Source organism: Lytechinus variegatus, chromosome 1, assembly GCF_018143015.1.
Source record: "Lytechinus variegatus isolate NC3 chromosome 1, Lvar_3.0, whole genome shotgun sequence".
In the NCBI taxonomy this organism is placed as follows: domain Eukaryota; kingdom Metazoa; phylum Echinodermata; class Echinoidea; order Temnopleuroida; family Toxopneustidae; genus Lytechinus; species Lytechinus variegatus.
Window position 1 is genome coordinate 65,114,832 of NC_054740.1, and position 21,470 is coordinate 65,136,301.

General features: G+C 34.4%; 1 protein-coding gene across 1 annotated transcript in view; it reads left to right on the forward strand.

Moving 5' to 3' along the window:
* LOC121419898 overlaps positions 1–21,470 on the forward strand; it is a 100,999-nt gene that overhangs the window by 50,935 nt on the left and 28,594 nt on the right. The window contains exons 13-14 of the mRNA XM_041614381.1: positions 16,293–16,370; positions 18,377–18,502. Coding sequence (XP_041470315.1) covers positions 16,293–16,370; positions 18,377–18,502 — 204 coding nt within the window. The remainder of the gene's footprint in view (positions 1–16,292; positions 16,371–18,376; positions 18,503–21,470) is intronic.

Sequence of the window (21,470 nt, forward strand, 5' to 3'; positions counted from 1 at the left end):
TTAAAAGACTACTTTAGTATCTCTTGTGTATTAACGAGCAACACTATCAATGCCCCCCCCCCCCACAAAAAAAACAAAAAAGAAAAGGCTTTATCGCTCTACTCCCCTGTAGCAGGAATATAACATTAGCATGTCAACAGAGATGGTTGAATTCTCAAATTGCCCATGACAGCATCCTCTAATAGTTCTGAGAAGTTCTTTCTATTTGATTTCCTACTAACACAACCAAGAGGTCATCCAGCTCCAAGGAAGCAAATCTCCTTGACACAAAAGGAATATTGGGTGACAATCTGTTCAAGTTTCAGTCTTCAGTATTTCACAACTGTTTGACATAATTCTGCCTTTCAAAGCCATGCTCCTGTTAAATTGGCTAGTTGCGATCTTACAAATTGTAGCAAGTTCCTGTTCAAATCCCCCTTCTGCAAATTTGTCCAAGTTCTTTGCCACAGTTACAAGGCTGGGTTGTTGACAAACAGGGCTGTAGTGTTAAATCCCTTGGCGTATCAAGGGTCTGACCAATGTAAGTTGGGATCAACTCTTCGCAAACTTTGAACTGGCACAGTTTAACTATTGAATACCCTGGTTTAACAGTTACTTGCTATTTTAGGTTATATTTCATGTATACAATGTAGGTTAAATATCTGTGACCAAGAATACAAAGAAAACCAGTGTAGAATTCTTTCAAACCACCATTTTTATTTCAGTATATTTGACCAAATTTTACAGGAATAAGCATGGCGGCCTTCTTCACACACACATATTGTTCTGCACCAAATTATTTGCATCATATATCGTGAAAGTGATACTAGAATCAAGTGGTGTTTTGTTTGGAGAAAAAGAAGATGCAAAATATTATTCCAGGGAGTTGGATGGAAGCATCCTGCATCTGATGATTCTAGGACGATAATGAGGAGTCCAGTTACTTCATTAACTTTTTTCCAACAGACTTGCTTGAAAGATATCCTTTAATGACTTGCCATTATAGCATGCAGCAGACTAGGGGTTATATCCGAACTTATTACACTGCTTGTGCAGATTAATTGTCAGGAGCCAAGTGAGAAATAACAGATCTATATTTAAAATTGATTTCTCCCTTTTTCTCCTTGGGACATCAACCACAAAAAAAGAGGAAAGAAACCATATTGAATTGTTTGTTAGCAAGATAATGGTAGCATTGTTGACTTCTTTTTTATAATCCTCAATTTCATCATTGATCATAATGGAGTTTTTTTATCATTTGAAAATATACAAGAGAATTCAGGAGATGAAGAAAGATATTTATGAATTTTAGTTTTAGTGTAAGGTTTTTAAACAATGTTCAGAGATCTATATCAAATTAGAGTTAGATTCATGATAAAATAATTCTCCTTCAATCATGTTAAAATGTTATCAATTTGAATGTGTGAGTTCATTCAGATGAATGTTTGTAAGCAAGAATTATTTGCTGCCTATCCTTGCTGTATGTATATGCTGTACTTCTTGCAATTATGCACCATGCAGAGTGAAAATTTAGAAGAAAGAAAAAAGCTATCACATAACCAATCTGAAAATATATATTACATTGAATGATATTTTTTAACCTGAATTTCGATTCCACTTCATTAAATCACATACGCATGAAACCATCTGCCAAGCCATCAGGAATGTTTTCATATGAGAGCTAAGGCATTATTTGCAGCAAGGAGTTGTTCTCACAATGCTTGAATCATTAAGCCCATGCAATAGAATGGTAAAATTATAATTATAAATAATATAAATTACTATGCTCATAATTTAGGCATAATGGAATCCATAGGCCATTTTTTTCTCCTTTGGCATGATCAATAAAAATTGTGGTTCTAAGCTATTTAAAGTACTTTATATTATTGGTACCTAATGAATCACATATTTTGGAATACGAATGCTTGTTCCTACATAAGGCAAGCTTGAGGAATGAAAGCTTTCTTGATGTCAACAACCTTTGTTTAAAAAGTATGCACTTTTTTTAAAGATATGTAATTATGAAACCATTATGAAATTTGCACTCGTGTGGAAAGCCTTGGTGGGGTAGGGAGATGTGATCATAATGCTCGTCATGAAAAATCAAATCGCACGATATATCTGTCTAGCCAACAAGATATTGATAATCTGTACATGTATAACCCATTTGCGTCATGGGATCATTACACGTAGGTGGTCGAATGTGCGTCTCCTGGAAGGAAACGTGGGTTGATGTTGGAGACGGAGAGAGAAATTGAATAATAATTAATTAGGTTTCACTGTTTTAAAGGAATGTTCATAATTACTTTGATTAGTGATGATAGGATATCAAACCGATGCCAATTATGTTATCATTAAGTTCAGACTCTGGAAGTGTCAACATGTAATTCAAATTGGTAAATACCATCATAAACCCCCCCCCCAAAAAAAAAAGACAATAATTGTGTTTTTGCTTTCTTTAATTGGAGCATGTGAAATAAACATTTGTAAAGAAAAGGAACACAGCTAAAATTATACCAACCAGGAGTGGAAAAAATTTGAGCAAGGAGCCAAATTTTACTTGTATTTCCGTTTACATTGGACCCTACAAGAACTTTTGTTTTTAGTTTGCAGGGCTCTTTGGGAAATTCAGTGGTGAATTTCACCCTGAGTTCCATGTAGCCCTAACTATTCCCCTAGTTATATAAATTACCGATGAAGGTGTCAAACTCAGGCATTGGAAGGTGTCCATGAGCTTCAAAAGATGGCACATTTCTAGCGATACTCCCTTTGTTGTAATTTACAAAGCGTGATGAGGATTTTCATTTTCCAATGTGAAATTAAGCATAAGAACTATCCCCATGCTCTGGTTATTGCCTATACCAACCCGTCAGCTGTCTTGCATTAAAAAAAACACTTGCGTCATAGCTGTATTCTGCCGAATTGCTGCTGTTTTACAATCATCTGTTCAAATTCTATCACGCAATGGCATATTTCATGCCAAGCTCTACCTTGTGTGTTTTAGTCTTTTTTCACCATATTGTGATGAGATGGCAGATGATATTTAAATAATCAAAGAAGTGATGAAAGCTGATGAAGAAAACATTTTCATATTTAATGAGCAAAATAGTGTGGGAGTGCTTTTTGTTTTTCTGCTTTTGGAATCGATCTGGGGCCCGTTGCTGAGAGTTGCAATCAATTGCAACTTGATTTTAAGCCAATAAACAGCGCGCATTTTGGACTTGCGATTGATTTTTTTGACCTTGCGATTGATTTTTTGACCTTGTGTTTAAAAGCAACTCTTTCTGCAACGGATCCCCTGATATTACAAGGAAAGAATGTCTTGCATTCAATGGCACCAAATTGTTTAAAATAATGATAAATATGGATGCAGACTTATCTTAAAAAAAAGGTTTTAAGCAGCAAAGACAGGACCATATTTTTTTATATTATAAATATTGTCTAGATCATGATATACATTTCCATGTAGGCTTATATAAGGGCACCCCCCCCCCCCCCGAGCAAACATGAGACAAATAGAATTCTTCTAACTTCCAGCTTCCAATTAGTGTTGGTATGGACCAAGTCCATGAGTGGACAGAATAAATGCGACCTCCGATGCAAAGCTCAAGGTGGAGAGCTGTTCAGTATTTTGTTCATTATTTCGCCAAATTCAGAAGAATATCTTGCACGCAAACTGTCTTCGAAGCTTTCCCCTCAATTTAGCTTTGAACGGAAAAAACGACTTTCAAATTGATTCTTGGAGGCTGGCAGTGGCAGTCGACCAATAGATGAAATTGTTTAGAAACACAGGCTCGGTCTCCCCCTCATCACCATTTTCGATCAATCTTCCCCCGACAAAGTGGAAGAGAATAGATCCTTGACACTTTCTTGAATACAATATACCGATTGGTTTTCACCACCTATTCAATAGTACTGTTTCACCCCACACTAAGTCTATATTAGGACATGGGTTTGTGTGTTCATGCAAGTACTGGGCCAGTATTCAGTTTGATACAAATTTCAAGTATTTTACTCAGTATTTTGCTTTAGTAAAATACTTAATCATGTTTGATATTGTATTGCATTTTTGGCCAAGTATTTTTCTTCAATCTAAATCAGCCGCCTGCCAGATATAAGTCTAGCTTGCGTACATTAAACGTGATATGCGCAGTCATACATTCTGCACACAGATGGATACCCACATACATTGCACGTAATTTGGCTCACACTTAATGACGTCACAATGGGTATTAGTGAGTATTTTGCTTAAATTTGGCTTGATAAAATAACAAATTTGTATGTGATCTGAATATGAGTTTAAGCATTTTGCTTAATCGTAATAGCCAAGTAAAATGCTCAGTAAAACACAAAATTAGTACTTTCAATTGAATACTGGCCCTGATCTTTGAGAGGTACCAAAAGTATTATATATAACATGATCAATCGGAAAGGGGAACAATTGTCATTCACTGCACAAATCATGAAAATACCTTTTGTTTAATAATTTTCTGTATTTTTCAAGCTTTTTGGAATTGAGATTATTACTTTGCAGTCAATATGTAGCAATTCGTATCCCCTATTTTTGTACATTTTAGCAGTTTGGCATTGTGATTGAGAATCTACATATTTTGATTATGACAGACTGGCAGTGGCATTATAAATGGATGAAAATTCCTCTTATAATTGGTGGAAAGTGCTTAGCATTCTGAGGTTAATACCACAACCTAATCATATTTCCTATGCCATCGCATATCTAGTTAAGCTATTTGTACTACATATGCCAAAATATTTTAATATACTGTTTCTTTTTTTCCTTTTGTACATCTCATGGCCGAGAAACGTGTTTCTTTTGATATTTTTTTATTCAAACTGAATTCAGTTGAAACAAAAACTCTTCTTAAAATTTCTAGTAGATGCCTTTATGAGATTTATGTGTCAAATTATTATCTCTGATCACATTTAAATGTCATTGGAGAACAATTTGTATTTGGTAACATCAATTGTTCATATCAAATTCTCATGTAGTATCACGCTGCAAATTCACCTTTCCACATGTGAACATGCCCATAGCTTGTTACCTATATACACACATGTACCTCCAATGGTAACAAACAGGATTAGTTACACCTGTGTTGACATTTATACCATAGGGAACAATTGACACCCCTCTTGATCTCTGTAATAGGATTAACATACCCCCAACAATGTCAAGTACACAATAGCTCCATTTTAGGGGGTAAATGCATTACCCTATCCAGGGTTATACTGGACAACAGATATGGTGTGTCAGGTAGATTATTGAAAGGGGGGAGGAAGAAAGAAGATATCAGTTACTGTCTATTTTATTTATGAAATTATAATTATAACAGTAATCTTGTGAAGAAATTTGCATTTATTATACTCTCTCAATATTATCATAATAGTTATTAGATGGGGGTCGTTGGAATTTTAAATTGCAGTTCCGATTCTGATAAAAATAAATAGCCTTTATCCTCCCTGGTGGTAAATTTACCTACTTGAAAATTACCAAAGTATATAGCATTTGTGAACAGTTGGGATGTAATAGCTTTGGTTGTTGGAAAATGAGCATACACTTTTTTTAGAGAAAGAGAGATTTTCTAGGTCAAGAGCTGCTCCTACAAATGTCGAGTATTTTTCAACACATTACAATGCCATTGCTACAGTGATCCTTTCTTTGTAATTAGCCGTTTCCATAGCACAGCAGCCGCTTACACAATAGGATGAATACACCAAAATTGATTCCGCGGATGTATCCCATAACATATGTGGATTTGTTATGATTTAGAATAATTATGTCCAAATATGGATTAGTAGTGTGTAGGGGTTATCATGGTTATAATTAACCAAGAGGAGCTGATGAAATCGAAGTCAAAGGAGAATATTACAAATATGGTTTTTTGACAATAGAAATAACACACCCAGATAAAGGCTAAATTAGGTCAAATATTATAGCGTCAGATAAAATAATAGATTATGATGATTGCATAGATGTATTGAATATAACGCTGTGGATTTCAACTTTATGTCTGTTCAGCTGTTCATCATAATTGCATGGACATATACTACTTATACTAATACTACTTCTACTAATAGAAAACAATTCAGTTGAAATAAAATGTGCAATATACATACAATACTGAAAAAAAAAGTTATTATTGAAAACAGTTATTTCAGATTGTTTCATGTATCTTCAAATTGTTTAATCACTTTACAACAGCAGGTACTCTGATGAGTTTTGGTAAACTTTCACTTTGCTCTTAATATAGGGTTGCACTATAGAGAATATTGATTTACTTTGTCTTTGACATTTTGTTCTTTTTGCACTTTGAAATGTTTTTCAGTATTAGGGTGTGATTGAGTTATTTTTGCAATGGGACAGTGCACAAAGGAGATTGGAATTCATGTTGCTGTTTGTTATATCTATTTGACACAAATCAAAGTGTTCTTTGAGCGACTTTAGGGTCCCATTTTTCAATTCCTTTTCATATCCGGTGATTTAGTGAATATGCCCTTTGCTTTTATAGTATAAATGGAAAGTATATGACCAGCAACCAAATGAGGGAATCTCAAAGGGTTCTTTTTACTTTAATCAGGGTTCAATTTTTGTTCCAATAGGGCAATTCAATCAATAGCTTAAGGAGAGCAGAGATTTCATTTATTTATATTGTCTTGTTCAAAATTGTCCAAAATAACATAAATTGGTATTGCTTGGCCAAATTGACGAGTAATTTTAAACAATTCTGTTTGTTATAAACTTGTACATGTTGTTTATAACCAAGACAAGCATTTTGTTATGCATTATAATGTAGATTTCCTCTGTATGTATCCCTTGATTGCTACTTCATCCGGTTTCACATGAAAGTTGGGTTGTTTAAAGAGTTCATTTACATACATTTCCACTCACTATAGATATTTGTGAAGAAAATCATAATATGTATAATCTCTGTACAAGAGTATTTGAATAGAGCATTTCTGATATATTGTGGCAACATGCTTATGCAAATTGTAATGAATTACTTTCAAATGTTCGATATAAATAGAGAATTGATATTACTCTCAGAACATATTATTTTGTAACAAGTTCAAAATTGTCCAAAATAACATAAATTGGTATTGCTTGGCCAAATTGACGAGTAATTTTAAACAATTCTGTTTGTAATAAACTTGTACAGGTTGTTTATAACCAAGACAAGCATTTTGTTACGCATTATAATGTAGATTTCCTCTGTATGTATCCCTTGATTGCTACTTCATCCGGTTTCACATGAAAGTTAGGTTATTTAAACTCACTATAGATATTTGTGAAGAAAATCATAAAATGTATAATCTCTGTACAAGAGTATTTGAATAGAGCATTTCTGATATATTGTGGCAACATGCTTATGCAAATTGTAATGAATTACTTTCAAATGTTCGATATAAATAGAGAATTGATATTACTCTCAGAACATATTATTTTGTAACAAGTTGATTTTCTAATATATTGCAACCGGAATTCCACAAACATTCTTTACCATTGCCATTGATGGTTGTAATAAACACGAAACCGGCTTTTAGATTGGTTCTATACTTGTTCAAGTATGTTTTGGAGTATTATCTCATCCATCATCGTGCCACAGCTGATATACTGTGAAATATTTTCATTATTCACTCTGACACCTCTAGTAGGTTTGATCTTGACAAACCACATGATATTCCATTATCAAGTCACATACCTGCAGACATTCTCAGACTCTGACGGATGGCTTATTTCAGGTATTGCACTCAACCAGTTCAAATTGTATAGCGGAATGATAAAAGAAAGCTGAGATTTGAAGAAAAAAAATGATGGAGTGATTTCTTTTACTCCGTAACTTGTCAAAAATAAATATATTATGTACCTGAAATTTAACAAAACAGACTATATATAATAAAACCAATTACACCATGGATATCGATTTCAAAAATTCAATTAAAATGAAATTGGGAATTATAATCTTGGTGAACAAAATGTTTTTCTCATATTTTTGTAGTGCTGTTTGATCAAAGGGCTGCCATGATATATTTGAAGGTATGGGGTAAAGGTTGATATAGTGTTGATGTTAGTTTCTAGGTTAGGGTTTATCTCTTGCTTATTTTTATGGCCTATATTTCCATACATTGATTGATCAATTTTTGTAGATAAAATTTCAAGGAATGTGGGAGTACCTTGGTCCCTGTATATGTGATATCAGTGCCATATTAGTGGAGTGTTGTGGCCCAGTGGATTAGTCTTCGGACTTTGAAACAGAGGGTTGTGGGTTCGAATTCCAGCCATGGCGTAATTTCCTTCGACAAGAAATTTATCCACATTGTGCTGCACTCGACCCAGGTGAGGTGAACGGGTACCCGGTAGGATTTATTCCTTGAACACTTTAGCGCCTATTAATATGGCGGCTCAGCTACAGCCGGGGTAATAATATGATACCAAGTATCAAAGCGCAGTTGAGTATATGCACATAGTAACTGCGCTATATGGATGGACATATTATTATTATATGATACAGTGGTGTAATGATCCCCAAAATGAGGATTGCACACAACACAGCAAACATGTGGCAACATTTCTTTAAAATGTTGAGAGCGAGTGAAGCAAGCGAGCAAAAGTATGACCTGTTTGAAATGAAAAAAAATATTTGATTGATCTGTACTGTACATGATATTCAGAAATATCATGTCTTAGCTTTTTTTCTTTTTCTTTCTTTTTGTCCCCCCAATCTATACACCAGTGTCACAGTGTCGTGATACATACATTTAAGATTTTTTGATCCACATTGATTCTCATTGTGCTGCACTCGGCACTGGCTGAAGCCAGGGTAATGATGTCCGAAGTCCCTTTGCAATCATGTCGGCCGAGAGACTTTAAGTAATTATAATTTGATATTTGCTATGCAAGAATATTTTTTTTTTAAAGTATTTTGACTGTACATCACTTGTTATCCTTGTAAGTAACCAGTTCAAATTGAAACCCAATGGCATTAAGATCACTCATAGTTCATGCATTTATTCAACCCTAAAAAAGCCACAATGCCAGAAGCAATATCTTCCTTTTGATATCTTAGACAATTGGTTGAATAATCACCATCAAGCCATCCATAGATTTAAAACGAAATAAAAAGAAAGACAGAGAAGTTTTATGAGATTAGTTTCAGAGGTCATGAGGTTCAGAACTTTTTTTAGGTACTTTAATTTGACCACAATGATAGTTGATACTGGCATGAGTCATGCTATAATCCTTGTCTCTTTAATTTGCTTTATTCTTAAAGAGGACAGAGATAAAGGCAATTATAACTCAAGTATGCCAGAGTTTCTAGGGCCTTCCACAATCAAGCTTGTTAAAAATTGAAACCTGAATAGTTATAATTGAATGCAAAATAAGATCTTCCAAATTTATTGTCCTACATGTACATGTATTTCACTGTTGGCTTAGTTGAATCAACACTTTTACCTCTCTTTTTTTCATTATTCCATTTAAAGTTGTGTTGAGTTGACATATAAATATTTTAAAGTGTACTATTAGTAGCAAAAATCAAAAAGATGATTTCGCATGACCATTTTAATTGGCACGCTCTGTATCCAATTTCACAATACATTGTAAAATATAAGTATTTTGAGTAGGCTGTAAAGTGAATAAGGCATATCATTTTTTTAATCACTGCAAATGATAGACATACTGGCAGTCAAAAGATAAGATTGTTGAAATCTAGGCTACATTTAATCAACATTTTTTTACCCTTGAATCATGGTTTTCAAAGATGTTAGGACAAACAGAGTGATTTGTAAAAATAAATGTCTTTCAATATGCAAATATGAAATACTGAAGTACATGTAAGAGATGTTTTAACGAACTGATGGAGATTAAAAGAATGTTCCAACATCCAGTCATGATTCTACTCTGGTCCTTCATCTGATCTGGACATACATTGCATACATCGACCAGGGAACTCCCACTTCCCTGCATCTACACTCCAATGTTGACCTTCACTTCCTGGGTCAAACTCACATCTCTGCCATACGTGGTGGGTGGGCTTAGAAAAAGCACTGCATTGAATGCTTTACTGAATTAATGCTTTACTGAATTAACCATGTTGTTCTTTGTTTTTATTCATTATTTTAGCCCGAGAAGTTTGATTAAACACATCCTTAAAAACTTGCGTGACTTCATAATTTGCATCATTAGATGAGGTTACGATACCTCCCGTGTGAAGTATGTAAACAGTAAAATATCAAATTTGAAAGGGCTTATCATCAAACCAGAGCTCATATTTTATACTTCATGATAGATGCTGGTAATATTTTCGGTGAAATGTATCAAAACTGATTAGATACCAAATTTCGCTGTAGCTGATAGCAGAACATGCCAGCTGTGTTGCTTGTGTAGTGTACTGAAGATTGATTTTTCTTTCTTTGAAAATGGTCTCTGTTTTCTACTTCACAAATGAAATATCTCTTACCAACTTAAACAAGCATAGATAATCAAGTTTTATTATTTTTTAATGTGCAGTTGGATTTCATTCATTTTTCATAAAGTATTTGGAATTCGTTGGCACATACAAATTTAGCATTCGGGCATTCGATCACATCAGTTGCTTTTACTCTGAAATGCTTTCAGGCAGTAGGCTAAGCCATGTTGCTGCATCTGCATTTTTTGTTAGTCCTATCCAATTACAAAGGGTCTTGGAATATCTTCATGAATTCATCTTGTTTAGTCATTAAATCGGATTAGTGGGGGATTAAAAGCAATATCTTTGACAAGTTTAAGGATTAGGGGTTGGCTGTCTGCCTGTCTGTCTTTTCATCAAGTTATGTTTTATTGAGTTGTGACAAACTTTATTTCTATAGTCTTCTTCTGTCAAAATCTTAGCACGATTTAAGCATACTATTTGACCCATTGCCTACTGTTACTGGGTGATCCTTGTATGAAAGACTATAAGAATAACAGAAATCAGAGATTGATGGGGTACGAATGTTGTTATATGCTACAGGCTACAGTATTAAGATGTTCAGTGATATCATAACTTAACACAACAGTAAGGCATCCTATGGTTAAAACAAGGAGATTGTTTACCAAGAGTGACCTAGAGTAATATTTAAGTGCGACACACACACAAGACATGTAACATATAGTTTAATTGATTACCGCTCGTCCCTTGAGCATGATTTTAACCAATTTAGCCTTACCTAAATAGTCAATGTGCTGTCCTCTCAACATTTTTATAAAGTAGGCCAGGGGACCGCGGAATGGTTTTCGAAGTGGGGGGGCTGACAATGCAAAAAATCACAATCCCCCTCGCTTCCACGGCCCCTGTAGGCTACACCCACCAGTGGGGATGGGACCCTCTGGCCCTGCAAAATACTAGGAACTTTGCAAGAACTTCCTGGTTACAGTCCAGGTAAAACATGAACTACTGTAGCATGTGTTCATTTTGTGAAAGTGTCTGGTGTCTGGTAAAATTAAAATAAAAGTAATTATTTGCTCCCTTCATCTGACAGAGTTTGGAGACAAACACGGTTGCATTTTCACAACTTGCACTTGATAAGCAGTTTATAGATTTCTGTGAAATGCAAAGGACGATGCACTCTGTCGTAAGAACGTTTCATGCTCGGTGCTGATGACGAAGAATTCTTTGAATGTAGATAGAGCTACCAAGAAAATAGCATGTCCATACAATGGATTTACTCATAACTATCTGACATGAGATAGGCTTTTGCTGTTTTGGGGGTTATTTTTCCTTGTTAATCATTTTAATTAGCCTTTGACAATGATAATAGTCATTTTCCTCAAATTTCAAACCAAAGTTTTGTTGTCTTAGATATTGAAGGTTGGTTTCTTATCATTAAACTGATTTTCAGTTTTGAACAAAAAATGACGTGGAAATGATTCAACACTAATTCAACATTTTCATATGGCACACAAATATAACATACTGACAAAAATGTCCATGTTTGTATACTAAGAAAATAGAAAACAGAAATAAAATGATGAAAAGACAAGAAGCTGGATTTATCATTTTATGATTATTTTTTTTCATTCTCAGAAAGCCATTGAAAGTTACAAAGTATGTGACATTCATGTGCTTGCATGCTACTCATTCTCAGAGTAGAATTGGTATTAAGCAACTTCTTATTATTATCATTATACCATGAAGAGCGGACTGAAATTTTGCATATAATACGTGCCCTGGATATATTTCAGTTCAGTGACCTGCCCTTTCACAGATTTCTGCATGAGTCATTGGTCTTTTACCTTGGAAAACATCCAACATTCTTGTGAATGTTCCATATTCATTCCTTAAAAAAAAACAATCATTCTTTATTTAAGGAGCCCTGTGTAACAAGAATTTACATGGTTTGAATAATAAGACATTTAATAGCACCTTACCATTTTCTCTTATGGAGTGCTCATGAATAGTCTTATCCTAAATAGCATTTGAATGTCTTCAGAAAACATAGGAGTGTAGAATATTAAAATAGGCGTGATTCTCTTGCAACTCTTGCAGATGAAAGATAGTTTAGGGGTTTTTGTAAGAGAGCAGATTGAATATAAACATGAAATGAATTGATTTCAATCCTAATTTTCCATACTACACTGGCCCTTCTTTCTTACTCCTCTGTCCGATCTTGAATTGCTTTCCTTTATCTAATTTTAACTCAGAAAGGGAACAAATACAACAACAATTTTTTTTAAAAATCATAGATTACCTCACTGTTCTGTTTATTTTTTGTATTCTCTCTTATTCATCTCTCTCTCTCTCTCTCTTTCCTTTTTTCCGTTCTGGAGTACTTTTTTTGAGAAAAATAATCTTTGAAATGGTATGACTCATTACTGCGGTGTAGGATTTAACCTTTTCTTCCTTCGCTTAGAAAAGATATTCAGGTGGTCTACTTCATTGAAAACTTTGCCCTTTTTAATCCCATCTAATCCAACCCTAGCACCCATGAAGCCTACTAAGTATATTATAAGATTTTGGATTAATATTATGCACTGCAAGGCATCATCTGTCGTCTGTATCACACTTTTTTGTGATTGAAAGAAACAAAGTTGGGTTGTAAACACGATAAATTTGTTAATGGTAATGAAAATATAAAAGTATTACTGAATTGAAACATGAATTTTCATATTGTGATATATCTTACTACTTTGTGTTAGCATATTATATCTTTTTTATTTTCTTCGATTTTCCAGTTTTGTAAATATGTAACTGGTTGATAAACCTGTCCAATGATATTTTTTTCCATTTTGAACGTTAAGTCATTCCAAACTTCCATTCAGGGACATGATATAACAGAGGTCATCTTTCTTTTTCTGTGATTTCTGGATAAAAACCAATCAAAGTTTATAATTATATGGGGCTTTAATTTTTCATACTTTTTTTTCATTTTAACAATTCTGTAAAAAGCATAGTAATGGAATGCAATGCATGTACAATTCTATCCATGTAAGATGAGCTTTCTGAGAGCAAAATTATTGTCAAACAGAAGATAAGAGAATGGTTTGATACTCCGTAAAAATTGCTGTTTCCTTGAAGTACATGGCAAGTGGGAGTACTATCGAAAGGGCATCATAATTCCTTGCATTAAACTCTGTATTGAATTACTCTACCGTATTTCAACCGTCTACTTTTTCTTGCATCCTTTTTATTGAAAAGGGACGGATTAAAAATTTGTCTTTGATTTCTCATCTCCAGACGAGATTGTATCAGGTCATCATCCCCTGTTGTAAGTTTCGGGTTTTTGTTCAGGGAAATCCAGAAAAAGAAAATATTCAAATGTTTTACTTTTAGTTGGAAAACATTGTCAAGTAATATACTGTTTGGAAACATGTCTTATCCCTTAGATCTGATATTATAGTACTGTATGCCAATATATTCCAAACACAATTATGGCCAATCCATCTCCATGGGAACATGCAATATTTATGCAAATGGTATATTGGTTGACCTGAATCTTTTGTTTATTCTGTCATATGGTTGCATTCTTTATCTTTAGACCTTATTGATATATTCTCTTAAGTGGAATATGAAAGCTTTGACTATATCATTACATAACTACCAAATCTATTAACTTTTAATGAAGAGCTACCATAAGCAGCAATCCAGGGGAGATGTCCTCCCTATTTTTTCTGAAAGCTGGGATTGTTCCCCTTAATTTTCAAAGAATATATGATAGATTTTGTATTTTACCACCAGTCAAAAAAATGAATGCGATGGAAATGGGGTAGCAGATTTTTTTCTTCATTTTCCGTTGTTTTTTTTTTTGTTTGGGGGGGGTTGGTCGTGCGTGTGTACGGTAATGGGTGCCCCCCCCCCCTTCCCCCAGATTATAATGGTCAATCTGTCAAAGCCTTGGCCTGAGACTATAAGATATGAATGATAATTAGCTTTCAAGAAGTGAGTAAACAGTTCTCTGGCTTTGGTCAATATTGGCATATCCCTTTAAGTTTGTTAAGGATAGATCAGCTATTCATTGTATTGACACGATGACCCACAAACTTCCTCACAAATACCAACAAAAATCACTGCACCATTTCAAGTAAATGTCACCTTCCCACTCATGGAACACCATTATGTGAAATGAATGAAAATTTCACTGTACATGTATATACATGTATGCATATGCACATTAGCAATTATGACAATAAGCAAGTATTATTTTGCCCTTGATAATGGTTACAATTCATAGATGATGTAAATACAAAGAGATCCCCTAAACACCAGAGAACGAAATTTGACCCAGTAGTCAAATAACCAAATTGCCAACTCCCCCAATACTACAGCCTTGGTATTGCTAATATGCAACAATCACTAATTGAGTAGTTGAGACTTTGACCGTGGAAGAAGAAGATTTGTTAATGAGTTAAAATGAGTACATTAGAATTTTGGTAGGTCCTTATAAAAGAGGTGTGTAATCGTGTCCTCCAAGGATTCAACTGCTTTGTTTAGCAGGTGTGAATTTTAATCAACATGCATTATTTTCCTGTGCTGTAATTACAAAATTTTATTTCTAGATAGTCAAACAGACTGTTAGAACATCAATATATCAGCCAGTTTTGTATGGGTTAAAAGACACAAAGCGTTGGCAGGTGATGAACTTGGCAATAATTCTTGTCACAATGAACAAAACATTGAACATGGTTAGCATAAATATGTTTTTTTTTATTCACAATTTCAAAAAAGTGTGTTTAATACTTCCACTTGATTAAAACCATTTTACCTTTAGTTGTTTTAGTTTTGATAGAGGGCATTTTATATGCCTGAATGAAGTAGGATTGATTTATAAGAAAAAAATATATTCATTGGAACTTGTTTGACATGATGTTTGTCAGAATCCATGACAATTATTTTCCTCCTTTTAACATATTTAATGCCACATTAAATCTATTATAGGCTTCCGAAATATATATGGAGAGTAACACTTCGCAAAGATAACATCTTTTTCCATATCCATTGAAAATGTTTACACCCATGACGTGACGATATTCCTTTCTTAACAAACAATATCTCACGATTAACACATATATAACAGCTATCAACCTTCTTTTCAAAACAAACCTCTAAAGTTTAGAGCATTCTTGCCCTTCTCGGCTTCGAATAAACACTTTGATTGATAAGTAATAACGGTGCCCTATGCTCGCCCGATCTCTTTATTGGTCCTCCTTTTGGGTTTACGATCACAGCACCCCAAGATTTATTGACTCCAATATTACACGCGAAGACATTCATAGACTATCTCCGCTCTTCGTTTCCGGGGTGCTTTCTTGTAAAAGAGCGAGGCGCTCCCGTGAACCCTCATCAATTCCAGAGTTGTGAAGGTGGAAGTAATCGGAGTAATGGAATTATTTTTGGTGATAACCTAGGTGGTAGGCTGTCTGAGTATGGATGATAATTATACTCGCTTGGATGATATCATCTGAAAACCTATCTGCCAATATAAAATTCTTAAAAAGACAGATTTTTTTCAAATATAAACCTTTGAAAAAACAAGATTTTATTCTTTGTGTAGTTGTACAGCAAGTTAGTGATAGGGGTAATGTTGATTTATGATAAAAATGATGTTTAATGATGGTGGTGGTGGTAATCATAATGACATTTAATGATAATGATGATGGTGATAATAATAATGGTAATGATTATGATGATGATGAGGATGGTGCCAATAATGATGGTGATGATGATGACAATTGTAGTAATGATGTAAAGTCTTGAATTTATTATGTTGACGATAGAAAAAAAGTTTTCAATATGGTGATTAATTCTCATTAAAAAAAAAATCTTCTCTCATTTCTTTTCCAGATCCGAGCGTAGAACATGTTCGTTTCGTCAAGGATCTTTCGGCGTGGTGGTACAAACCCAACATATCAAGGGACGATGGTAAGATACGCTCTCATATGATGCAGTATTTGGTACCCTGGGGTACCAAATAATAATCCGCCATTTTGTTGAATTATTTTATTTTTTGCGCTGTACCCTGGGTTACCAAAAAATATGTGTACAAGTATATTTTAATGTTTTGTACAGATTTTTTTTTCTTTTTAGTGATCTTATGTAACAATTAATGCATGCAAATGATAACTTTATTCTAATTTTCATGTTCTGTTCTAATCTTCACTGTTCAATAATGATACCTGTAGTTGTCATTATTGATCTTATGTCTTTTAATTCAATTGCAAATGCGCTGCACATGCACTGCGCTGTGCCTGTGATGGACGAGTAATAAGCCTACACCACCCCCACCGCGTGTACCAGGGCGAGTTTTGGGACTATAAGCTAATCTTTTGTGTAAGTTAGCTGTCGAAAAGTATACTTAAATTCTTAAGTATAACATAATTTGTTTACTATTATTGGCATTAGATTGTATCAAAGAAAGGAAATAGGCGTTGTGATCATTGTCCCCATTCATTGTCATGATTGTCGCACCGATCGTACGACCGTGATCACCATGACAACAATGTAACTGTACACTATTACAACACGAGATGGCGCTGCACAACGCCGTACCCTGGGGTACTACGGTACCCCGGTGTACGGCGTGGTGCATCATATCCATAAGATTCCCTTCAAGAGGAGATAGAGAGGGGAGGGGTGCAATTAAGTGTGGGAGGGGAAAAGAGAATGAAAGAAAGATGAAGTCGAAGAGACAGGGAAAGATGAAAGAGCTAGAATATGAGGAAGAGGGGGGTGAAAAATAAAGGGTGGGTGGGCTTGTGGGAAATAGGCATAGGATGGAGAGAAAGCATGATAAAAAGTGGAGTGGGAGAGATGTGGATAGATGGGGTGGATTGGGGGTCTAAAGAAAGACAGGATGCAGGACAGACTACCTGAAGACACACAAGCAAAATGAAATGGATAATTGAAAGAGAAATGAAGAGATGGAGATTCAGGGAAAGTGAAGGGAGGGAGAGTCACATGCAAGGAAGTAGGAAGAATGCACAAACACGCACATTAAATGGGAGAGAGAGTAGTGATAGCTTCTTTCATAGTGAACTGATGTGATCTGTATAGGGAGATAGATAGATAGATAGATAGATAGATAAATGGATGGATGGATGGATGGATGGATGGATAGATAGATAGATTGAAAAAGATAGATCACAGAAGGGGTACATTGTGGCGTGACAGAAAATACAAGATGAAGTAAACAGGAACATTTTAGAGCAGAATAGATTTTTTAATATAACAAGAAAGAAAAGAGTATAAAACAGATGACATACCGCATTCCCTTGAGAGATGATAGTGAGGCAAGGAGAGATGATGGAGAGAAGATGGAAATTGATAAAGGAATAAAGGAAGGAAATGGTGGAGGGTAACCAAGGGGGTATGACAGGTTCAGATGAGGTTAGATCCAAAGTTAGAGGAAACTGAATGGAAGTGTACTCTATAGACAACCTATCTGAAAATAAGTGTGCCTTCTGTACATCAATGCATATTTTGTACTACATATTTTTAGAATTCAAATGCTAAGGAAAGAAATGAAAATTGGAAGTCAATCAAGAAAATTCTTTCTCAAATACCTATTGAATCAATAGAAATGATCAGATATAAAATATGTTAGTCTGTTCCATTGTCGGATTTAGCCAGGTTGAACACAATACTATTTCAGGGGCCATATTGTTTTCGCACAACAGTCGGCCTCTCAAAACTATTGTAATCTGGCGAGGTCTGTGGCTGGTCCAACCAGTATATATTTGGGACCTTCATGAAATATTATTTTGTCTCTGTGAGTTTGTGTGAAAACTTTTCATGCTCTCAAGTTATCTTGAATCAGTCAGTTCAGGAACTGTAGTAAGAATGGAAATGAATGGGGTTTGATTTACCAAAATGATGATTATTCTATGGAATTACCCATATAGGCTTTCTTCCGTGATTTCATTTTTTAGCAATCAACATTTTGAAGGACAAACCTCCTGGGACGTTCATCGTGAGAGACAGCAATTCCTTCCCAGGGGCATTTGGTTTAGCACTGAAAGTAGCACAGGTACCAGCTAACACAACACCAAGAAAAGGTAAGAAATATCTCGTTAATTCTGTCCCTTTCAAATATACTAAATCATTTTGAGATTTACAATTTCGCAAGAGCAAATAAAGATCATTGACCGTATTCCGGAATAGTACTTTCAAATATTCTAAAATATGCTTGTTAACCCATTAAAAAAAGGGTGCTATATGTTTAAACTAGAAGGAAGTTATCATCATGATAATAGTCAATCACCTCAAGAATCATTGTTTCTGCCACTTGGTTGATTTGGCCCATTCGCTGGCAATGGTGTCTCTTTAGGAAATTACATATGTTAACTGTTAACTGTTTCTATTTGTATATTCTTATTATCAACTACTGGCCATTATCTATATCCAATGGTGTTTCAATATTTCAATAATTCAATTTTTCAATATTCCAATAGCATTTTCATTAATTCAAGTTTAAATATCAGGGGGTTGTATTCAACATGTTAAGTGCAATATAATTAATGAAATTGAATAGATATATGCTGTATTCTTGCCAAGATACCACAGTACTTTCAATTTTCAATTATTTATTGCAATTTATACAATCTCATACCGAATTGCACGACAAAGCCAACCAAAATTAATTTAGACAATTGGTCAGCATATTTCCTTTCTGTTATTCAATTTCTTACCTTTTAATGCAGTGTATTTATTGATACTTGTTTGTATGATTTTATGTTTTGATTCTGAGTAATTGAACATTTTGTTTATATTATGTAACTTTGAACGAAATTTTGTGCTATGTTTATTTCGCATGAAAATACTACAGTGGATTCACCTGGATGGGGTATGGGTTAGGGTGGTCCGCGGACTATAGTTATTTGGTTAACTTTGCCCAATGCCTGGCAGCTTATCCAGGTGAATCCAGTGTTTTATTATTTTTGTGTTACTGTAACAATTATTGTAACAATTATGTTTTTAATTATTGTATTTGACTTGTTTGATATTCTGCCAAATAAAATAATAATAATAACATATAGCCACAAGACAATATCTCAGTCTCTATAATTTGAATCCTTTACCAAAATGTTCAATCTTAAACTTGATATTAAACCAATTTTTTAACTCAGTGATAATGAACCATTCTTTAAATAGTGAATCTAATCTTAATCTTAAATCTTTAACCGAATTAAGACGAGGCACCGGTCATGAGATTGCAATCAAGCGTTCTTCTCTCTCCCTCTCTGTTTTCATTCTTTGTCTCTTTCAAATGTGCTTCAAACATGATCATACATCCTACATGACCCATTTTCAACTGAACTCAAACTCTGAAATGAATGTCAGAGTGTGAGCTTATTCTCAGTTTTGAAAGCTTTCACCTGCCTTCATTACAGACAAATGTTTGCCCAGTAATCCTTATCCTCAGCTTAAGTACTTACTTTAAGTAAGAGGAAGAAAGGAAAAGTTACATAACTTAGGGGAGATGATCCCATGGCTCAACTCTTCTTAAGTACTTGGATCTTGGCCAAGTTGGTACCTCTTTTTAGTTTGTTGTACTTTAAAGGATTCATAACCATAGTGTATCTAACCAGGGAATATAGCAGATGCTCTGTTCCTAACATTAAAATGGTTTAATCCTGATAGTTCAGGACCTGGTCCTGGGAACAAGTCACAACTGCATGCTAGAACAGTGTGGTCCCTGTACATTACCAATAGAACAATTAGAATTCAGTAGGTTAATAAGTGAGTAGGGAATGTGGGAGATATAGTTGAGGAGTGGTTAGTTCCCTTGGTTCACAATAAGGAAGGTTGTGGGTTCAAATCTCGGCCTGGTGTCAGAGGCCATAGACATACATCATCATTGTCTTTATTCTTTGGCAATAAACTTTAAAACGAATTTTTTAGTATTGAATTATAAAAAATCAGATATTTTTTTATGCAGTGCACATAGTTAGTATCCAGTCTGTGGGGAGGCCAATAGTGTTCTGAATATTTGCCTTCATTACTGATTTAGACATCTATGCCAGATATATTAAATTTCTTGACCTGAAATTGGTTAATGACTCAATTGCTTCATTAGTCTGGTAATGTAAGGGAATTAAATGATATTAGCTGGAGGGTAAACAGTAGTTTTTTTATTCTGGAAATTGAGAGCAAGCACACAGCTTGAAAGTCTGCTAGTTTCAAGCCTTTCTACAATTCAGCTCAACATTCTGCGTAGTCACCGGATGAGCTTTAGATCCAGTGTTAACAATCGTAAATTTGATATTTACCTACCTCAATCTGGAGATGATTAAATGAAATTTGATAATTATACGAAAATGCTCTGCTTTTGCAAATACCCCCTATTTCCAAGAAAGTTTTTAAGATTGATATTAGTCTCTTTTAGATATTTTTTCCATGGATATCTTTTCGGTTACCCTTTAAATTGTTCTGGTAAAACAATATGTTATCCATTATGACATCGGTCAGTGAGCCTCCATGATAGCATCATACAATCCTCAAACCATGTAATTAAATTCATCTCATACAATCCTTCCTCAAACCATGTAATTAAAATCATCTCATACAATCCTTCCTTAAACCTTGTAATTAAAATCATCTAAAATATTCCTCTGTAACATGGAATATATCTGATATTGATACACTACTCATGGCATTACACCATATCAATTACCCTGCTCTTAAAATCTTTTTTTTTAATTGAAGATGTAATTTTGTTTATAATATTTCCTCATCCTTGTTGGTGATATTTTGCTTGTAGCTTATTCCACCTGTGGTTTTAGGATATGGTACCATCCCATTTCCCCTTTTCTATTTTTTCTTTTGTCTTTTGATTTTTCGATTTTTTATTTCCTTTTCTCTCCTTATTTGTTACTGTTTCTCAATCTTTCACTGTTAACTGTGTTTCATGTTTTTTGTCAGCTTTATGTTCCAGTATCTAACTGATTTCCCAAGTGTCTTTCTCTAGCCTGTATCTAATGGTTGATAAAACTTTAATCGCTTGTCTCTGATATTCTCCTTTAT